At 47.2% G+C, this 23,107-nt stretch overlaps 1 protein-coding gene across 3 annotated transcripts in view; it reads left to right on the forward strand.

Moving 5' to 3' along the window:
* The window catches only part of ccnyl1 (cyclin Y like 1), a 65,326-nt gene extending 46,550 nt beyond the window's left edge, over positions 1–18,776 (forward strand). For all 3 annotated transcript variants that reach the window (XM_033024360.1, XM_033024362.1, XM_033024361.1), the window contains 2 exons: positions 13,456–13,618; positions 16,901–18,776. In XM_033024360.1, coding sequence (XP_032880251.1) covers positions 13,456–13,618; positions 16,901–17,017 — 280 coding nt within the window. In that variant the 3' untranslated portion in view covers positions 17,018–18,776. The remainder of the gene's footprint in view (positions 1–13,455; positions 13,619–16,900) is intronic.
* Positions 18,777–23,107: the final 4,331 nt, after the last annotated feature.

Raw genomic sequence — 23,107 nt, forward strand, 5'->3', positions numbered from 1 at the left:
TCTGTGTGAAAAACGTTTTTCTCATCTCGGTTCTAAAGGATTTCCCCTTTATCCTTAAACTGTGACCTCTTGTCCTGGACTTCCCCAACATCGGGAACAATCTTCCTGCATCTAGCCTGTCCAACCCCTTAAGAATTTTATAAGTTTCTATAAGATCCCCCCTCAATCTTCTAAATTCTAGTGAGTACAAGCCGAGTCTATCCAGTCTTTCTTCATATGAAAGTCCTGACATCCCAGGAATCAGTTTGGTGAACCTTCTCTGTACTCCCTCTATGGCAAGAATGTATTTCCTCAGATTTTGAGACCAAAACTGCACGCAATACTCCAGGTGTGGTCTCACTCCTATACTCAAATCCTCTTGCTATGAATGCCAACATACCATTCGCTTTCTTCACTGCCTGCTGCACCTGCATGCCTACTTTCAATGACTGGTGTACCATGACACCCAGGTCTCATTGCATCTCCCCTTTTCCTAATCGGCCACCATTTAGATAATAGTCTACTTTCCTGTTTTTGCCACCAAAGTGGATAACCTCACATTTATCCACATTATACTGCATCTGCCATGGATTTGCCCACTAACCCAGCCTATCCAAGTCACCTTTCAGCCTCCTAGCATCCTCCTCACAGCTAACACTGCCCCCCAGCTTTGTGTCATCCGCAAACTTGGAGATGTTGCATTCAATTCCCTCGTCCAAATCATTAATATGTATTGTAAATAGCTGGGGTCCCAGCACTGAGCCTTGCGGTACCCCACTAGTCACTGCCTGCTATTGTGAAAAGGACCCGTTTACTCCTAATCTTTGCTTCCTGCCAGCCAGTTCTCTATCCACATCAATACTGAACCCCCAATACCGTGTGCTTTAAGTTTGTATACTAATCTCTTATGTGGGACCTTGTCGAAAGCCTTCTGAAAGTCCAGATATAACACATCCACTGGTTCTCCCTTATCCACTCTACTAGTTACATCCTCGAAAAATTCTATAAGATTCGTCAGACATGATTTACCTTTCGTAAATCCATGCTGACTTTGTCCAATGATTTCACCACTTTCCAAATGTGCTGCTATCCCATCTTTAATAACTGACTAGCAGTTTCCCCACTACCGATGTTAGACTAACTGGAAGATGTTTGGGTCTAGGACAACATCCTAAGGAACTTACAGTATGTCCTGCGGCTGAACAGATTTTCTCCTGAGGTGTTGGGAATGATTGTGAATGGAGCTAAGCGAGGACTAACCTGTGAGGCTCTGCATACATAATGTGAAAAGGCCTACAATTTTGTCATTTAATCGGATAGTTTGTGTTTTCATGAGGAACAAGAATAGGCCATTCAGCCCCTTAGTTTATCAGTAGAATCATACTGATCTATATCTTCACTCCAATTACCCATTGTTGTTGTATACTTAATATTCTTGCCTAAACCAAATCTATCAATTATTGAATCTATCAGTGATATTTTGAATTGACTGCAGCTTTAACATGATTTTGGGGAAAGTTCTTGATTTACATTATTTCCTCTCTGAATAATCAGCTCCTGACATCCCTCATGAATTCTATTCCCACCTTTGAGAACACTCTTTAAGAAAGTATTTATGTGACAACCACTTTGCTCTTGGTCTTAAGTCATATATAGGCCAAATTAGATAAATAGTTATTCTTCCCTGCCGAATCTCAGTGAAACAAATAGTTTTTTGGAATGATAATTTTGTGATCATTACTAATAGCTTTTATTAATCAAGCATAATTTTTTGCTGGCCTGGTGAGATCCGAAATTTTTTAGATTGTTAGCCAGATCTCCGAGCTACCCATACCTATCACCATGGTGTGCAGTAATATAACACAGTTGAGGAAAGAAGATGTAGTTTTGGTTGATATATTCATGGTTTGTATAGATTGGTTTCACTACTCTTCTCTTTCTAGCTGGCAACAGGGATAATACAATGCCAAACGCAGCAGCTACAGTGCCCTCCATAATGTTTGGGACAAAGACCCATCATTTATTTATTTGCCTCTGTACTACCCAATTTGAGATTTGTAATAGTAAAAAAAATCACATGTTGTTAAAGTGCACATTGTCAGATTTTATTAAAGGGTATTTTTATACATTTTGGTTTCACCATGTAGAAATTACAGCTGTGTTTATACATAGTCCTCCGATTTCAGGGCACCATAATGTTTGGGACACATTGCTTCACAGGCGTTTGTTCAAAGGTCGAAAGGTTCAAAGGTTATTTTAGTCAGTCCTATTGAGGCCTCCACAGTTGCCTTTACGGAGGCCCGATGTTCCAGGCCGTTCTCGCTGGGTGATGGTACTCCGGCGTCGGGAGAGTCCTCTCAGCAGCATGGGAACCCTGGAACGGCCACTTCCCTTACCGGAGACCGCGGCTTCCGAAGCCAACAAGGCCGCGCCGGATGGAGCTCCACCACTGGCGATCTCATCGAGAGATCCCAGGCTCCCGATGTTTCAGTTCAGCGCCGCAGCTGGCCGCTCCACAGACCCGCAGCTCCGCGATGTTTATCTCGGCGGTCTCAGCATTCCGGAGTTCCAATTACAAATGTTTGTAATTGCTCAGGTGTGTTTAATTGCCTCCTTCATGCAGGTAAAAGGGAGCGCTCAGCACCTAGTCTTTCCGCCAGTCTTTCCATCACCTATAGAAATTTAATTGCTGTTTATTAACATCACACAGAGAGTGGTGAATCTTAGGAATTCTCTGCCACAGTAGGTAGTTGAAGCCAGTTCATTGGCTATATTTAAGAGGGAGTTAGATGTGGCCCTTGTGGCTAAAGGGATCAGGGGGGTATGGAGAGAAGGCAGGTACAGGATACTGAGTTGGATGATCAGCCATGATCATATTGAATGGCGGTGCAGGCTCGAAGGGCCGAATGGCCTACTCCTGCACCTATTTTCTATGTTTCTATGAAGACCAAAGTTGTGCCAATGAAAGTTGGAGGCCATTATGAGACTGAGAAACAAGAATAAAACTGTTAGAGACATCAGCCACACCTTTCGCTTACCAAAATCAACTGTTTGGACATCATTAAGAAGAAAGGGAGCACTGGTGAGCTTACTAATCGCAAATGGACTGGCAGGCCAAGGAAGACCTCCACAGCTGATCACAGAAGAATTCTCTCTATAATGAAGAAAAAGACCCAAACACCTGTCCGACAGATCAGAAACACCCTTCAGGAGTCGGGTGTGGATTTGTCAATGACCACTGTCCACTGAAGACTTCATGAACAGAAATACAGAGGCTACACTGCAACATGCAAACCACTGGTTAGCTGCAAAAATAGGATGGCAGGGTTACAGTTTGCCAAAAAGTACTTAAAAGATCAACCACCGTTCTGGACAAAGGTCATTCGGACAGATGAGATAAAGATTCATTTATATCCAAGTGATGGCAAGAGCAAAGTATGGAGGAGAGAAGGAACTGCCCAAGATCCAAAGCATATCACCTCATCTGTGAAACACGGTGGTGGGGGTGTTATGGCCTGGGCATGTATGGCTGCTGGAGGTACTGACTCTCTTATCTTCATTGATGATACAACAGCTGATGGTAGTAGCAGAATGAATTCTGAAGTGTATAGTCACATCCTATCTGCTCAAGTTCAAACAAATGCCTCAAAACTCATTGGCCGGCGGTTCATTCTACAGCATGACAATTTTCCCACACATACTGCTAAAGCAACAAAGGAGTTTTTCAAATCTAAAAAATGGTAAATTCTTGAGTGGCCAAGTAAATCACCTGATCTGAACTCAATTGAGCATGCCTTTTATATGCTGAAGAGAAAACTGAAGGGGACTAGCCCCCAAAACAAGCATAAGCTAAAGATTGATGCAATACAAGCTTGGCAGAGCATTACCAGAGAAGACACCCAGCAACTGGTGATGTCCATGTATCGCAGACTTCAAGCAGTCATTGCATGCAAAGGATATGCAACAAAATATTAAACATGACTACTTTCATTTACATGACACTGCTGTGTCCCAAACATTATGGTGCCCTGAAATGGGGGGGGGGGGGGGCTATGTATAAACACTGCTGTAATTTCTACATGGTGAAACCAAAATGTATAAAAATGGCCTTTATTAAAATCTGACAATGTGCACTTTAACCACATGTGATTTATTGTTTTCTATTACAAATCTCAAATTGTGGAGTACAGAGGCAAATAAATAAATGATGGGTCTTTGTCCCAAACATTATGGAGAGCACTGTAAATATACATTTGGCATGAATGCTTTGTACTGTGAAAATGTACAACTACATTTGCCAGCTATGTTGACAGCTATAAATTTAGATGAATTAAAAGATAAGAGTCAAGAATGTTTTAATGTCATGAGTCCCAGATAGAACAATGACATTCTTACTTGCTGCAGCACAACAGAATATGTAAACATAGTACACTAAACAATATGATAAACGAGAGAGAAAAAAAAGTTCAGTGTGTACACGTACTCACACACTCTCACACTCACACACACACACACACACACACACACACGCGCGCGCGCGCACACACACACACTTTATTTAAGGGAGAACTGCAGATGCTGGTTCAATTGAAGGTAGACACAAAATGCTGGAGTAACTCAGCGGGTGAGGCAGCATCTATGGAGAGAAGGAATTGGCGACGTTTTGGCTTGAGACCCTTCTTCAGACTGGAGAAGATTCCTTCTCTCCATAGATGTTGCCTCACCCGCTGAGTTACTCCAGCATTTTGTGTCTACCTATATATGCATATATACACACACACTCACTCTCTCTCGCACGCTCTCTCTGTAGGGAAGAAGCTGTTCCAGAACCTGGACTTTTCAGACCCTGTATCTTCTTCCCGATAGCAGGGGTGAAATGAGTGTGTGGCCAGGATGGTGTGGGTCTCTAATGATGCTGGCTGCCCTTTTGAGGCAGCGACTCTGACAAATCCCTTCGGTAGTGAAGAGGTCAGAGCTTCAAGTTGCTGAACCAGACAATGATGCAACCAGTCAATATGCTCTCTACTGTACACCTGTAGAAGTTCAAGGGAATCCTCTCTGACATACCGAATCTCCGTAATCTTCTCAGGAAGTAGAGGCGTTGATGTGCTTTATTTATAATCAGTGTGTTGGGTCCAGGAAAGATCTTTGGAAATATGCATGCCCAGGAATTTGAAGTTTTGGCTCTCTCCACCATAGATATAAACAGGACTAGACTAAGTTTGACCCGTTGGGTCCCTGTCACACGGGAGGCCTGGTCCACCTACGTAACCCGTTCCCCAATGCAACATTCCACCACTCACCCGTTCCCCCAATGCAACCCATCTCCCCAACGCAATATTGCACCACTCACACATAGCCCCCAACTGCACAGGCACGGCTCATTTCCCCTCATCCCCCAGCACGCACTCTCCTCCTCTTCACCCTCCCTCTTCTTGTCCTTCACCTCCTCACCTCCTCCCCTCCCCCAATTCCTTCATCCCTCTCCTTTTCCCTACCCTCAGTCACTCCCTCCCTCCCTCCATAAAAAGCAGCATCTGCAGTTCATTCCTCCATAGGTCATTCATTGTTAGCTGTGGTTTAGATCCCGTTGACTTGACGATTGGACCAGTTTGCAGTGTGTGTGTGTGTCTCAAACTCCGCGCAAACTGCTCGGCCATCCTGCAACCTGACTCTCCCTCCCTCTGCCTACTCCGACACAGCCGTTGCTCGGCCCATCCCTTTCCCACCGCCCGCTGCTGCCGCTCGGCCCATCCCCGTCCTGCCCGCCCGCTGCTTGGCACGTCCCTGCCCTGCCCACCTGCCTGCCTGCTCGCTGCCGCCTCGCCACGGTGGGCACTATCAGTTTCGATGAGCTGGTGGAGAAGATGTCTGAGAAAGCCGTGAGGGTGAGTTACCGCGACGGCGGAGGAGACAGACCCGCGGGGACGGGTAGATGGGACCCCAATTGCTGCAGATGGTGGGCAGGGGAGAGTGATCAGGGAGAGAGAGATGAGGGAGAGAGAGATGGGACCAGGGCCTCTACTGAATGTCGGCAAACTGAAGATGGAGTTCGCACTGTGTCTGGTTACACAGTCATGAGTTTAGAGTGAGTAGAGCAGGGGGCTGAGCACGCAGCCTTGAGGTGCTCCCGTATTGAATGTTAATGAAGAAGTATTTCTGCCAATTCGAACAAACTGTGGTCTGTGGTTGAAGTCGAGGATGCAGAGGGATGCGCAGAGACCCAGTTCCGTGAGCTTGGTAATCAGTTTTGTATTCCTTTTTTGTATCAAAAATATTTTTTTAATTACCATCACGATTCAAAACAAAACTGTGGTGACACACCCGCCACCATATTACAAAATCACCAAATTATTCAGACACTAAATTTACATACTACTATTTTATAATCCTTACAATATACTAAAGAACTATTGTACAATTATGTCCCTCTCTAACACCACCCAGGCGCGGATGTAACTCCGATAAAGGGGCAAACATTTGGCTCGGGCAAAGCCCTCTTCTGCCTGGCGCCGTGACACACGGAAGGCCAGCTTGGCCTGGCCTCGGAGCAACCCAACCAGGACATCTTCGGCCCTACCCACTCCCTAGATTATTTCACCAGTCCTTCGGTCGCTAACAGCAGAGCCGCTCCTCCCCCTACGGACCCTAGGTGCGGTGGCAGTGCTCCTTGCCCTCCGGACCTTGGCTACAAGGAACGCTCTACTGGTCCCTCAACAGGAACGACACAGCTCTTGGTCTTGGCGTCCTTCTCCAGGTCGTTTTTGAGGATGAGGTTCAGCGAGCTGGGAGAGCCCATCAGATTCAGATTCAACTTTAATTGTCATTGTCCGTGTACAGTACAGAGACAACAAAATGCAGTTAGCATCTCCCTGGAAGAGCGACATAGAATATGATTTCAATAAATAAATCTATTTACATGCATGGGGGGGGAGGAGGGGGCATGATTGGCAGTCACTGAGGAGACAGATGGACCTTCTTCAGTCTCCTCAGGAAGAAGAGACGCTGGTGAGCCTTCTTGACCAGAGTTGAGATATTGTGGGTCCAAGAGAGGTCATCGGAGATGTTGACCCCCTGTTCCACCTCCGTCCCGTTGATGTGGATGGGGGTGTGCGTGCCGCCCCTAGACATCCTGAAGTCTACAATGAGCTCCTTGGTCTTCTTGGAGTTAAGGGCCAGGTTGTTGTCAGCGCACCATGCTGCTAGGAGCTGGACCTCGTCCCTATAGGCCGACTCATCGTTGTTGCTGATGAGGCCAATCACCGTTGTATCATCTGCATACTTGATGATGGTGTTAGTACCATGTACAGGTGTGCAGTCGTAGGTGAAGAGAGAGTAAAGGAGGTGGCTCAGCACACAGCCCTGTGGAACGCCGGTGTTCAGGGTGAGGGTTGAAGAGGTGTGCTTGTCTAACCTAACAGACTGGGGTGTGTTGGTTAGAAAGTCCAGTATCCAGTTGCAGAGGGAGGGGTCGATGCCCAGGTCGCTGAGTTTGGTGATCAGTTTAGAGGGTATAATGGTGTTGAATGCTGAGCTGTAATCGATGAACAGCATTCTTACGTAAGTGTCTCTGTTGTCGAGGTGGGAGAGGGCGGAGTGAAGTGCCGTTGAGATGGCATCCTCCATACTCCTGTTCTTGCGGTAGGCAAACTGATAGGTATCCAATGTGGGGGGTAGGCAGCCTTTGAGGTGTGCCAGGACCAGCCTCTCGAAGCACTTGGTGATGATGGGAGAAAGTGCAACTGGGCGGAAGTCATTGAGGCTTGCCGCAGTGGAGTGTTTTGGCACCGGCACGATGGAGGTGGTTTTAAGGCACATGGGGACAACTGCTTGGGCAAGTGACAGGTTGAAGATGTCAGTCCAGACGTCTGTCAGCTGCGCAGCACAGGCCCTGAGGACGCGCCCGGGGATGCCATCAGGGCCAGCAGCCTTACGTGCATTAGTCCTACTCAGTGCCACGTACACGTCGTAGGGGGTGAGTGTGAGGGGTTGGTGATCAGCAGGGAGCACAGCCTTGATGGCTGTCTCTAGATTGTCCCTGTCGAAGCGGCCATAGAAGTGGTTAAGCTCCTCAAGGAAGGAGGCGTCGCTGAATGTGGGGGTGGTGTTGGTGGGTCTATAGTCCGTGATGGCCTGGATGCCTTGCCACATGCGTCGGGGGTCGGAGTTGTTGTTGAAGTGCCTCTTCAGGTTAGCCCTGGATGAACTGTAGGCTCGAGCATCGCCTGACCTGAAAGCGGTATCCCGTGCTTTCAGCAGTAGCCTGATCTCGCTGTTCATCCATGGCTTCTGATTCGGGAATATGGTCACCCGTTTGAGGGAGGTGACACTATTGATGGTGGAGTTTATAAACTCCAGAACAGAGGATGTGTAGGAATCAATGTCCGTGTGGGAGTCAAGGGTGGCCTGGGCTGCAAGACACTGCTGAAGTGTGGAGTCCGCTTCCTCTGACCAGACTTTAACTGTCCTCACAGTGGGTTTAACCCGTCTGATGAGTGGGGAGTACTTAGGGAGCAGGAACAATGAGAGGTGATCAGACTGACCAAGGTGGGGGAGGGGGACGGCTTTGTAAGCTTCAGCCATGTTAGTGTAGATTTTGTCCCGTGTCTTGTCTACTCTAGTGGCGAAGGAGACATGTTGGTGGAATTTGGGGAGTACAGTCTTCAGGTTGGAGTGATTGAAGTCACCCGCAACAATGAAGGCTGCCTCGGGGTTGTGAGTCTGTTGTTTGCTAATGGCAGTGTGCAGCTCTTTCATTGTAAGCTTGGCATTAGCATCCGGAGGGATATAGGCTGCAGTCACAACAGTGGAGGTAAACTCTCTGGGCAGATAGAACGGTCTGCATCTAACCAAGAGGAACTCAAGGTTAGCTGAGCAGTGACTCTCGATGATGGTGGAGTCCGTGCACCATGCTTTATTTACATAAATGCACAGACCACAACCTCTGGTCTTACCGGAGTCTTGTCCTGTCCGCTCGGAGTAAATGACGCCCCGTTAGCTGGATGGCGCTATCAGGAACATCGATGTTGAGCCAAGTTTCTGTGAAGATCAGGATGTTGCAGTCTTTGATCCAGTTGTGGGAGGTGATCCTTAGCTGGAGTTCGTTCATTTTGTTTGCCAGTGAGCGCACGTTGGCGAGGAAAAGGCTAGGAATCGCTAGCCTGTGTGGGACTAGCTCTAACCTGGCCTTTAACCCACCTCTGCGTCCCCGGCGATGCTTTCGTACGCGTCGCTGTCTGTTGGTGCCTCTGGTCGGCCGAGCTGGCTTGGTGCGCGCTGGTGTTCTGCCGCTCCGCGGCTCTGGTGGCGGTCTCCAGCCCCGCGGCTCCGCTGGCGTTCTCCAGCCCCGCGGCTCCGCTGGCGTTCTGCGGCTCCGCTGACGTTCTCCGGCCCCGCGGCTCCGCTGCCGTTCTCCGGCTCCGCTGGCGTTCTCCAGCCCCGCGGCTCCGCTGGCGTTCTCCAGCCCCGCGGCTCCGCTACCGTTCTCCGGCTCCGCTGGCGTTCTCCAGCCCCGCGGCTCCGCTGGCGTTCTCCAGCCCCGCGGCTCCGCTGGCGTTCTCCAGCCCCGCGGCTCCGCTGGCGTTCTCCAGCCCGGCGGCACCGCTGGCGTTCTCCAGCCCCGCGGCTCCGCTGGCGTTCTCCAGCCCCGCGGCTCCGCTGGCGTTCTCCAGCCCCGCGGCTCCGCTGGCGTTCTCCAGCCCCGCGGCTCCGCTGGCGGTCTCCAGCCCCGCGGCTCTGCTGGCGGTCTCCAGCCCCGCGGCTCCGGTGCTCCGTTGCTCTGACGAGCTCAGGAGCGAGACGGAGATCGCCCAGAAAGTTGTTGCAGCCGCATGAACCGAAGTCCAGAAGTTCCTGTCGGCTGTACGAAAGGGATACAAGACTGCTCCATGTGAGCAGCCTTGAGACAGGTAGGGGAATTGTCGCTATTTCTCCAATTCTTGGGAGACACGGGGCGTCGCGATGTGCCTGCGCCGCCGCCATTTTGTATATAAGTTTGGCCACTGGAGGGAGGCCAGTCTGGGCCGATGTTGGGCTCCTTCGGTGGCCACGATGAACTCGCGGATTTCCTCCACTGGAATAAGTGCAGTGGCACCGGGGGGAGCGAGACAATCCATTGGCTCATTGTCCGAGGAGTCTCCTTCCACCCACTCACTGCAAATGGTGTCACTATCCCCATCCCCGGACACACCCTTGGTGTTCGATACTCCTGCCCCACCCTGTGCAGTGGTTGCCTCTGGCAGAGGAGCCTTCCCCAGATGTACCCAGGCAGTGGGGGCATCTATCCCTTCCCCAGTTGGGTCCAGAGTGGACTCTGGTGCACCAGACTCAGGTAGTCCCACTGGAGCCAGGTCCTGTGGGTTGCTCCTGGGCTTCCTCGGGTGCCTGATGCAGGTCTCCCTCACCAACAAAAATCTCCCCCCTGCTCCATATCACCCGAGTGGTCCCCATCGCCACCCTCCCCAGAATCCCCTCCAGAGCATGGGACCGGGGTCTGAACCAGAGGGCGGGAGTCTTCCTCCACCACCGTACTCCCCTCCCCCCTGGAGGATTCGCGTTTGGCCCCCTTCCGCTCCTCCCTAGAGAGATTCCTCCTCTTTTTCGATCGCCTGGGGTCGCCTGAGCAACCTTCTTCTGTGGTACTCCCTCCTCCCGCCCGATCCCCTCCGCCCTTGGTTGAAATATGGGGCTTGCGGACTCCCTAACGGGAGGTGACGGAATGGGTAGAACATTCTTGTCTCCGGGGGTTTTGTTCCCCATGTGTTTCATCTTCTTTGTCACCTTGCCCCCATTCTTTTGACCCTCCCCACCCGTGCTCTGCGCAACCCCAAGCAGCCGTGCAGTCCTCCAGATTCATTTGGGGGGGGGCAAGTAGCACCTTATCCCATGCTCGAAAGGCGAGTTCCTCATGGGGAATCGGGCCCCAAGAGGAGCAGCTGAAGCAGCCGCCTTTGCATTGCTCCCGGAAGGCCCCGATCCCCCAGAACACTGACCGTGCATGGTATCAGCAGCTACAATTTAAGCAAAGCACTTAAACAAAGTGCCAGACATACTCAGACAGTCCAAATGGCACGAGACCAAGTCCACACACAAAAACAAAATGGAACAGTTCGAGGTAGGGATCCAAGTGGTGTCGCCTCGAATGTTGATAATGGCGGCTCCCATGAAAACTACTGCATCACCACCTCTTCGCCCGGCTATCTCGGCTCTCCTGTGTTCCCTGGTGAGCTGCTGACCTTCGCAGACAATCCCAGCTGGCGTTCGCTGCGCCTGCAGCAAAGAAAGGGCTTTGCCTGTAGTCTCTGTTGTTGGAAGCCTCCTACCTCCGCCGGTCTTGCTGAGAGAAAGGAGGCTCCAGGTTCCCAAAGGCTGCAGAAGGAGGTCGAGACGGTGCAGAAAACCTCCCACACCGCACGAAAGACAGACCGGCCCGGTCAGCACCGCGTGGCAGTAAGGGTGGGTTATTCTAGCCGCAGGCGTAAAAGTCCAGAAAGGTTTACTCCCCCCTTTGGAGCGCCATAGTTTCCTGGCAGGTTGCCAGCCACAGTAGTGGGAGCTGAGCAATTTGCTGATAATACTGCTCGCAGTCCCAAAACACACAGAAACTTTAAAACAAATCTCTGCAGTGTCACAGCGAGACTCAAGGATGTTTAAATGTATCGTTGTACCTCCACTGAATTCCAAAATGATGTTTAAACTCACTCGTTTTGTGTTTGGACGGGAACTCCACAACATCACACCTCGCGTAACAAGCTTTTTTGTTTTTTTTTTTGTTTTTTTTAAGATCAAAAATATTTATTCAAATATTAAAATAGTATTTACAATACAATAAAACAAAACACCACCTTAATACAAGACGAACAAATATGTTAAGCAACTGCTAAACAACTATATTGCAATCCTTGTCCAGGATACATTCAACCCCCCTCGGTTCCCAGCGGTCGCGGTACTCCCTCAGGGTGCCCGTAGACAGGGCGTATTCCCTTTCTATCCGCACCCGGGCACGGACGTATCCCTGGAAAAGGGGTAGAGCCCTCCACCGTCTGGCGCCTTGACTCACGGATGGCCAGCTTGGCCAATCGCGTAACAAGCTTGGAGGGGATGATGGTATTGAACGCCGAGCTGTAGTCTATAAACAACAGCTTGACGTAACTGTTTTTATTGTCCAAGTGGTCCAGTGCGGAGTGGAGAGCCAGTGAGATCATATCCTCCGTTGACCTGTTGTGACGGTAGGCGAACTGTAATGGGTCAAGGTTCTTGTTGCGGTAGGAGTTAATATGCACCATAACCAACCTCTCAAAGCACTTCATCACCATGGTCGTTTGTGCCACTGGTCGATAGTCGTTGAGGCACGTCACCTTACTCTTCTTGGGCATTATTGGTGCCCTCTTAAAGCAGATGAGAACAGACCTCAATAATGAGAGGTTGAAAATGTTCGCAAAATGTCCGCAAAATCTCCAGCCGGTTGGTCTGCACAGGTTTTAAGAACTCAACTGGATATGCCATCAGGTCCAGGCGCTTTCCGGGGGTTCACCCCCCCCCTGAAGGATCTTCTGACTTCAGTCTCTGTGACTGTAATACCATGTATGGGAGCTCGGGAAGGCACATCAGTGTTCTCCCTATCAAAGCATGCGTAGAATGCCTTGAGCTCGTCAGGGAGTGATGCTTTGCTGTTCCTTGAGCTGCCTCCTGATTTTGCCTTATAGGAGGTGATGGCATTCAAGCCCTGCCACAGTTGTCCCATCCTCCAGCTTTGAGCGGATGTCCCTTTTGGCCATTTTGATGGCCTTGTCAAAGTCATATCTGGACTTCTTATAGACCTCTGCGTCACCAGACCTGAATGCCCAGGATCTGGTCTTCAGAAGAATGCGGATCTCCTGGTTCATCCAAGGCTTCTGGTTAGGAACCACTCGGATGATTTTTGTAGGACCGCAATCCTCCACACATTTCCTTATGAAGTCTGTAACGACTGTGGCAAATTCATTCAGGTTCGTTGCTGAGTCCTTGAACATTGCCCAGTCTACTGACTCCAAGCAGTCCATAGTTGCTCTTCTGCCTCCCCAGACCAACTCTGTGCAGTCCTCAGCTCTGGGGGTGCAACATGAAATGGTTTGATTTTTGGCCTAATGCTAAATTTATCTGCACATTCCAGGACTGGATTGGTGAAGTTAATTGGGTTTTTGATAGTCTTTTATTAAGTATAGATGTTCCATGGTTTCCAAACATACAATTTTCATTTTTTTATGTTTTATGTTTTATGTTATGATGCCATTGGTGCTTTGGGATTACATGCCTTTGATTTCAGATTTTACACTCCATTGTAATAAATAGGGTGCTACTGTCTGCCTTTTGGTATACACCAGTATGAAAACACCCACCAGCCTTTCCAGTTGAGAAATTGTTACCTTGTTATTGAAAAATTGAGAAATTGCTACCTTGTTATTAAAATATTTTTTATTTTGTTTTCTTTCCCTACAGGAATGAGATGGAGAGACAGTTCCTAGAGTTGCTACAGTTTAATATTAATGTTCCTGCTAGTGTTTACGCCAAATATTACTTTGATCTGCGCTCTCTGGCAGATGATAACAATATGAACTTCCCCTTGGAACCACTCAGCAAAGAGCGAGCACAGAAACTGGAGGTAAAGATTGTCAGAAATACCTAATGCACTATCCATTTACAGAACATGTATTTGACCAAGGGTCATCCTGATATGTTTTATATCCACGGTACCCCACAAATGACAAAGAGATAACCAATATGATAATTGGAAACAAACCAGCTTGTGTTGTGTTGTGTTGAAACTACCGAATTTCTCTTTGAAAAGAGACCTGGGATTTTATTTATCTCTTTATTTATTTTTTTGCATAATCTAGGATAGTAGATTATGCCTGTTTAAAGTTTTGTCCGAAGGCTGCCTGCCCCTTAATTAGACAATGATGTCAGTCCAACTTGCTCCAATTCCTGATATTAACCTTGAGTCAGCAGGGTCAGCAATGCGACCAATCTTATTCTCAAGTGTGAACAGGCTTGTCTAATTGGGTGCTGCCAATAACATCAACAAGCATGTAACAAAGATATATGGATAAACTGGAATTGTGTTTCAAGTGAATCAACCTACCTATGCCTCATCCCATACACTATTGAGTCACTTGGCACATTCTCCTGTCGGCAGTAATTTAAGTGATTTTCAAGAGTTGCAAGTGCATCCTTCGTTCTTAAAATGATACACTATTGGTGACCCAATCTCTTGATACATTTTCTTAATTACAGGTGCACAACCTTTTATCCGAAAGCCTTGGGACCAGACACTTTTCGTAATTCAGAATTTGTCGGTCTTCGGAATGGAAATTTTTTTGCGTAGATTTTAATGGCTGGCTCAGTGGTAGAGTGCTCGGCTCATATCCGCAAGGTCGCGAGTTTGCGCCTTGATCCTGGCAGTTACTCGATCGCGAGTTTGAGTCTTCAATGTCGTTTTTTCTTGCAGAATAAATGTTTGTATGAAATACAGTGTAGGAGAAGTGTACTGACTGTGTGGGCAGAACTTTGGAAGTGATTGCCCACCAGTCTAAAAAGCCGCTGTGTCTCCCTGTCCCTGGGATAGCAGGGGGCGATCAAACAGCACAATACCCCCCTCCCCCTCCAACTCCAGAGGAATCCGCTCCCCGATGGGCCGCTACCAAAGATCATAGAGGAGCTCCTATATGATATTTGGCCGCTACAGCGACAAGTGGCAGTTCGCCCACAGCCCGAGCTGCGCCCCCTCATCCGCCACCCCAAGAACAAGACGTACCTTGCACACCATCAGCTTCTGCCCCTACGTGTTCCTCTGGAGTTGGAGCGGGGCTGGGCTGGAGTTGCTGCTGGCTGTGGGTCTCTGGGATCTCCGTGCTTGCAGTGGGCCTGGGGGTCGGTGGGCGGCGGTGGGAGCTGTGGACCTACGGACCTACCTCCGTGGAGCTAGCCAGCTTCGGAGCGTGGAGAGTTGCGGGTGCGAGCTGCTGCGACCCGACTCCGGTGGATGGTGACACCGGGAGCTCGCGGGTCTCCGGTGGGAGACTGCTTTGCGGGGCACCGGCAGCGGCGACTTCTCCCGCCCGAATTACGGGGTTGAGAGCAAACATCATAGAGGTTGAGAGTGACCTGGAGGGGGGCCTTACAACGCCCGGCGCGGCTGTAAATTGCCGCGGACTTGCTAGCGCCCGCCGGGGGCTCCAACATCAAGACCGGGGCAGGGCCCTACATCTCCCGGCGTGGCTTTGAGTGGCCGCTCCCCGATGGGCCCCTACGACGCCCCGAGCTGCGCCCCGTCATCCGCAACCCAGGTTCCTCTGTAGTTGGAGTGGGGCTGGGCTGGGCTGCTGTTGGCTGTGGGTCTCTGGGATCTCCGTGCTTGCGGTGGGCCTGGTGGTCGATGTCCAATTGGTCCTGACATGGTCCTGCTGCAATCGCCGGCGTGAAGACAGTGCAAAGCCCCCGCGCCGGTGCAATGAGCGGGGAGCTGGAGAGGGGAGGGAAGGGGTCACACACATGGCCGGGAAGCAGAGGGGTGTAGGTGGGGTGATACTGAAGGGAGCGACAATCTGCTGCTGCCTGCCCCGCTGAGTTAAAAAGTTCCACGCAAGACTCACGAAACACTGTATATCGTGAGTCTACCGTGGGAACTTTTTAATTCAGCGGGCAGGCAGCAGCATATTGTCAATTATTAACCCTCCCGCGCAATATACCCTCATCTTCTCTTTTATGAATGGGGATTTAGTTCCCCTTTCTTCGAGGACCGACCGGAGGTTCCGCTGTCACCTCTGCGGGCCGCCCTCGGTGAACGTTTTCAAGGACCTTTCTTCAAGGACCGAAAAAATGGCCGCTATTCGGAGGTTTTCGTTATTTGGATCTTCGGATAAAAGGTTGTGCACCTGTATTGCAAATACTGGTTTTGAAAATTGCAATTTTCATATTCTGCTTTTAGAGAGAGAAATGTGTGCAAAAATGTATTAATCTTTTTGCCAGCTGCTTTGAAGGGTTTTCGTCAGTCCTGCAGACCAGTCATTTTATTGTGTTTGCAAGGGAAAGTAAAGCTATTGAAAACATGGTTCTGCACTGCTCATTTCCGTTAACAATGCCTTAGCCAATGAACCAGTCCATGCCTGGATGCAGTGAGACTTGGGCGGACATTCAACATCCTTCAGGTCCCCCACCATCAACATTCCTGTTGCCATTAATCAGAAATATAACAATAATTGGTTACAGGCCTTAAAACCTGACTCCGGGACATCATCATAAGCTAAGTACCTTGGCAGGCGACTCGCCCTACTCCCCAGAGTTCCTCTCCTTTACCCGACTCCCCAAAGTCCAAAACTGCATCTCGGTGAACGGCATGCACAAGGGCTGGAGAGCAATCCGAATGTGTTCCAAACCCATGTTTTTTGTATTAACTTGAATGAGGTGTTCTTGGATGAAGTCCCAAGGGCAACACAATGTCCAACATGTTGTTACCATGTTGTTGCTTGCTGTCTTGAGAGAGACACTGCATAGTGAGGGGAGGTTGGAAGAAAATACAAGTAACCTGTAATGTGTTCGTAGAAAACCATCCACATCATCTGCGCATTATCATAATATTCAAGTTGAAAATATATTGACAAAATTGATCAATATAGAATTCGATGAGGGTGACTTTTTATCTGTGTCTCATACGTTTTGGTAATGATTTGTGAATTCCGTCCGAGTGGATTTTTGTTACCCCAATTGCTTATGTGGGAATCATCTGCACTTGAAAATAATGATTGATGCAAGGGAAACAAAAATGGACAGGTTTAGTAATCGAGTCAAGACTGTTTAATTGCCATATGTACCGAAACAGAACAATGAACAATGAATTGCAGAAAATTAATGGTGGATTTAATCTTTTTTTAATATTTCCTTGCAGGCAATCTCCAGGTTGTGTGAGGACAAATATAATGACATGGGCAAAGCTGTTATAAGACGAACACTCAGTGCTGATAATTTGATAGGAATGAATCGTTCTAATGCTATCCTGTCGTAGGCCAGATACTTTTCCATCAGCGCGTAATGTACCAGCAAAGACAGTGTCTTCCAATTGGGCAACTGAATCCTCCTGCAACTAAAATCAAGTTGCAGCTCCTGGCCTTTAAAGAGCACACTTCAGAGATTAACGATGGCTGCCTCACTGCAAGACCCTTCTCGGAGAAGAAGGGAAAAAAATGTTTTGACACTACACTGACACAGAGATGTATGACCTGCAGTGTGGCGAATTTTATGCTTACTGTGTAGGCCTGTAACTGAGGAGTACCTCAAGCTTTTATTTTGTGCTAATTTTAAGAAATAACACCCAAAACAAATGAGAATCATGTAACGTGAACTCTACAGGTAGGTTAAAACAACAATAGCTCTCACGAAAGTAAACAGGGTCAGAATAGGGGAAAACTACTGACTCTGTAAGGTGCAAAAATCTCTGTTAAGCATAGGATGGACTTAAACAGGGTGTAGCCATAGCCAATTCTGTGGTGAATGCTTAAAAACTGTATTTTTCCCTTCCCCATCCTACGCTCCCCAACCACCAATTTTTCTTTCCCTGTGCTGTTTGGAGGATATTGACATTATTTCCTACCAGGTTGGGGAAACTACAAAAACTTACATTTTTCTAAAGCCTTTCACAGTAAAACATGCCACGGCATTATTCAGCTATATTTGGCACTGAGCCACATAGGAGCGGTGATCAGAAGCCTCCAAGGAAAGTTTTAAAGAGAGTCTTGGAGAGAGAGAGAGAGGTGGAGTCATTAAAGGGAGGACATCCCTCCCTTAAGAGCCTGGAGGACTTAAATATCTCTTATTCCTATCCTGCCCAACTAACTAACGCTTGCCATTTTTTAATTGGTGTCCAAATTCAAAAACTGGAGAAACAAAGATGCAAAAACCACTCAGCAGGCCAGTCAGTAAGCAACCAAAGTTAACATTTCCAGCCGGTGACCTATTATTCATGTGTATGTTGGTTCAGACAGTCTTACCTCAAACACAGGGTTCTTGTGTTATAATCAACCTGAAATAAAACTGATGCCCTGCTGGAATAGAGTTCCCAAAGAAGTGACAGGATTTGAAGACACTGTTTTCAGCCCATGCACAACTTATTCAGCTGCTGAAAGCACCAATTTCCCGGTTCAGTGCCCTTCCTCTGTTTATGGGTAGTACATGTCACCAATTGCAATCCAATTAAGACCCTGCAACATTCTCTGGGGAGATGCAACCGTACACACATGGTATGACTGGCAAATTGCAGAGAGATTTTCAGCATAGGAACTTTAAACCTTTCTGATCTATGCTGGCATTAATTCCCACACAAGATCCTTCCATCTTGCTCATCATTTCAAAAGATACCATGCCCCCATGCTTCCTCTTAAATAAATTAATGCTATTGACTTCAATCATTTAATACAGTGGAACGTTCTAAATTCTCTCAATTCTGTAGCCTTGTTTTGGATAAGTGAAATCATCCCTGCACCAAATTTGTACCTGATATTAATGCTATACATTAACTTTTATTTTGGCGGAGCAACATCATTATTACAGTTTACTAATGAAACAATGTTTCACGCAGCTAAATAGTCACTTTATCCAGTACAATCCCGTCACTTGCAATAAGTAAACTGTTAAACTCACTGTAACCTGTCGGTGTTTAACTGAGTTTTGAACAGCATATTTTATCAAAACAAACTTAATTTGGTTTTATTTTCAGTTCCATTGTACAATTCACAGTATCTTGAAGTGGTAAAATTGGAAACGTGGAATATTTGCCTGGGTAATAATAATAATAATAATAAATTTTATTTATGGGCGCCTTTCAAGAGTCTCAAGGACACCTTACAAAAAATTTAGCAGGTAGAGGAAAAACATGTAAGGGGAATGAAATAAATAGTAGAGACATGACTAGTACACAAAGTAAAGACAGAATACAATTCAAAACACAATATGAGGCAATTAATGCACAGATGAAAAGGGAGGGGGACGTGGGGCTAAGGATAGGCAGAGGTGAAGAGATGGGTCTTGAGGCGGGACTGGAAGATGGTGAGGGACACGGAATTGCGGCTCAGTTGGGGGAGGGAGTTCCAGAGCCTGGGAGCTGCCCTGGAGAAGGCTCTGTCCACAAAACTGCGGAGGTTGAACTTGTGGATGGAGAGGAGACCGGCTGATGTGGATCTGAGGGACCGTGAGGGTTGGTAGGGGGAGAGGTGGTCAGTGAGATATGGGGGGGCCAGATGGTGGAGGGTTTTATAGGTGAGGATCAGGATTTTGTAGGTGATCCGGTGGGAGATGGGAAGCCAGTGAAGTTGTTTGAGGACGAGTGATGTGATGCCAGGATTTGGTGTGGGTGATGAGTCGGGCGGCTGCGTTCTGGACCAGTTGGAGTCGGTTGATGTAGGTGGAGCTGATGCCAAGGAGAAGTGAGTTGCAATAGTCCAGTCGGGAGGAGATGAAGGCATGGATGAGTCTTTCAGCAGCGGGAGGTGTGAGAAAGGGTCTGAGTTTGGCGATGTTGCGGAGATGAAAGAAGGAGGTTTTAATGACATGGCGGATGTGAGGCTCAAGGGAGAGGGTGGAATCAAAGATCACGCCAAGGTTGCGGGCCTTGGGAGATGGGGAGACAGTGGTGCCGTCGATGGTGAGAGTGGGGTTATTGATTTTGCTGAGTGTGGCTTTGGAGCCTATGAGGAGGAATTCTGTCTTATCGCTGTTGAGTTTGAAGAGGTTATGTTGCATCCAGGTTTTTATAGCTGACAGACAGGAGTTGATATGGGAGAGGGGGGGGTTGTGGGGGGATTTGGTGCCGAGGTAGATCTGGGTGTCATCGGCGTAACAGTGGAAGTCCAGGTTGAAGTGGCGGAGTATCTGACCAAGGGGGAGGATGTAGATGATGAAGAGGAGGGGGCCGAGTACGGAGCCTTGGGGAACGCCTTGAGTGACTGTGGCTGTAGCAGAGGTGTGGTTGTGGAGAGAGATGTGGGATCTGTTGGAAAGGTAGGAACGGAGCCAGCCGAGTGCAGAGCCTTCAATGCCGAGGTCTTTGAGTCTGGTGAGCAGGATGTTATGGTTCACTGTATCGAAGGCTGCGCTCAGGTCGAGGAGGATGAGGATGTTGAGGGAACCAGTGTCAGCAGAGGTGAGGAGGTCGTTGAGGACTTTGAGGAGAGCAGTTTCTGTGCTATGGAGGGGGCGAAAGCCAGATTGGAGGGGTTCAAGTAGGTTATACGCAAGGAGGTGGGAATGAAGTTGCGACGCAACGATACGCTCCAGGGTTTTTGAAAGAAAGGGGAGGTTTGAGATTGGGCGGTAGTTAATGAGAGAGGAGGGATCAAGACCAGGTTTCTTTAAGATTGGTGTGACAGCAGCAGTTTTGAAAGTGGAGGGGATAATTCCTTGGGACAATGAGGAGTTGAAGAGATTAGTGAGGTAGGGGCAGAGAACGGGGAGGCAGGACTTCAGCAGGGGAGTGGGGAGAGGGTCGAGGGAGCAGGTGGTGGGTTTGGAAGAGCTGATGAGTTTGGAGAGGTAGGCAGATTTTGCAGCAATGAGGGCATCTTTGTAATCAGTGAGGTGGAGTTTGTAAGCTTCAAGGTGGACTGTGAGACATGAAGCAGTGGTCTTGTTTACAGGAAGGGGATTTGATAAGGAACTACATCACTGATTTTTCACAGGTGAATCATAGAAATGTTGGGTAAAATATAATTGCCAAAGTTCACTTAATACAAATGAGAATATTTATTCACCAAAAACTATAGCCCCTGGTAATATAGTATTGAAACATAGCACCTGTTTTTACATAATAAAAAGGAACTACAGATGCTGGTTTATACCAAAGATAGACACAAAATGTTGGAGTAACTCAGCAGATCAGGCAGCCTCTGGAAAAAATGGATAGATTACATTTCGGGTCAGGGCCCTTCTTCAGACACAAAATGCTGGAGTAACTCAGCAGGTCAGGCAGCATCTCTGGAGAAAATGGAGAGATGACGTTTCAAGAAGGGGTCCGACCTAAAACATTACCTATCCATTTTCTCCAGAGATGCTGCCTGACCGACTGAGTTATTCTGCAATTTTGTGTCTTATCATTAGTTTTTACAGCTGGTTTCCCAACAGGTTAATTCCTATAAGGCCTGGGTTTTGTGGAGCCTTTATAAATAAATTATATCCCTTGAGTCCAGAGCTCTCTCCAGATCAAGACTCGAAAACTGCAGAAGCAGCTACCACAATGATCCAGACTTCAATTAATGATTTGTGTTCTTTACCTTTCAACCCAGAGATTAAATGATTTTTTTTTGTCATTCTTAAACCAGAATTTTTTTTTGTCATTCTTAAACCAGAAACCATTAAAATATGTACACTTCCACAGACATTTTGATCTTTAGTATTTTTAAAACATAAGGAAGGGTGAGAGTTTGCAACATAAAAGAGCATTACAACCATAGAGGAAAAAATTGTATTTTCAATGTGAGATATCAATGATATTTCTTTGTGCGGGTAATTCCCTTAAATAGTTCTTCAGCAGAATCCATAAAATAGGCATTTAATTCGAGAAGGAATGAAGTGGATTTGTGTAGCTGCAGTAAGATGAATTTGGCCAGAGACGGTAAACAGTGGCTCCCCTATTTTTGGTCCCAAACCCAATTGCGTATTCAATTTGTGAAGACATCGAGGACATGAAAGCAAGTACTGATTGGTGCAATCAAATAAACAAAGGCTCTGTCCACTGAAACTAACAGTCGCTGCAGTACAATGAATTGTAAATACTTCATCTCTCTACACAGAAATGTTGTCTATAGAGAAGCCCTTCAACTAATTAAATCAACATCTTCAAGGGTAACAAAGCAAATGTGTATCCACCTCAATGTGAGACAAACACACTGAACTCTGTGAACAGGGCTGATATACTGGATGTGTGTATAGTGCAGATAACCAACTAATGATGTACATTGCAGCCTTGAGAAATAACTCTAGGTTTCCTAAGTAACTGGGAAATAATATGTTTGCAGAATTCATAGTAAATAAACAGCAGATTGTTGCTGTGAAGTATTATGCAGTTCCATCAGCGAATTGAAACGTGCAGGATATTAACCCGAGTTTCAGATCAATCTGCTCAGTTGCCCTTTCTCCATGAAGTAGCTATTATGGAATATTGATGGGAAGTAGTTTTGGTTGTGTAACTGCAATCAAAGCTGAAGGAATATTGCAGAAATACTCCATTAGAAAGGTGATCTATTCCAAAGGGATGGGAGGGCATCTCACCTTTGCCCAGACAGTTAGGCATTTATTTCCTGATTAGACATCAGTAGATTCCTCTCTAACATACCCATGAGTTGAAGCCTATGGATAGATGCTGCTTTAAGGCAATCCACAAATTATTATTCAGCTACTTGCATTAATGTATTTTTGTTTTATCAATGGGGTTGATTTGACAGATAAAACCCCAGTTTGCATTTACATAGAACAATATCCGAAGGTGCTTAACAGTAAGATTACGTATTAAAATTTGACATCAAGCCACGTGGAGACATTTTGGGAAGATGAAGCTTGGTGGAAGAGGTAGGTCCTATGGAGCCTCATTAGGGAATGGAACACAATGGAGGAGAGCTGAGGAAATACTTTATATCTGCATGGAAAGCTTCAATAATGGAAAATACATTTTTTTGTGTGAAATTTAGTTGATCAAACAAAATAAGGGAGGGGGAAGAACATTTCTGCTATCTTGAGATGCATCTTTTCATCCTCCTTTTACCAGCACTTGAAATATGACTAGTATTTTAGCTAATGATTAAACCAGAGATTGAAATGTTGGTCGACGGCATGTTTACTTTTTGTGTTCTTTCCAGAAACTGAGCCAATGTCTGACTGAGTACATGTTTAACATCTTTCTTGCATACTATTTATTTTAAGCTTATTTGATAAGGATTACTTTGTTAGTACTTTATTAATTTTGATAGTTGTGCCTTCATCCAGGACACCAGTGAACATGAGGAATGTAAATCCTTGTGTCTGCATTAACCCTTGTAAAATAATATTTAATATATTAGAGAAAGCAGATTTATTAACAAATAAATTCTGCACAAACGATTTTACTGATGCG

Source organism: Amblyraja radiata, chromosome 7, assembly GCF_010909765.2.
Source record: "Amblyraja radiata isolate CabotCenter1 chromosome 7, sAmbRad1.1.pri, whole genome shotgun sequence".
Lineage (NCBI taxonomy): Eukaryota > Metazoa > Chordata > Chondrichthyes > Rajiformes > Rajidae > Amblyraja > Amblyraja radiata.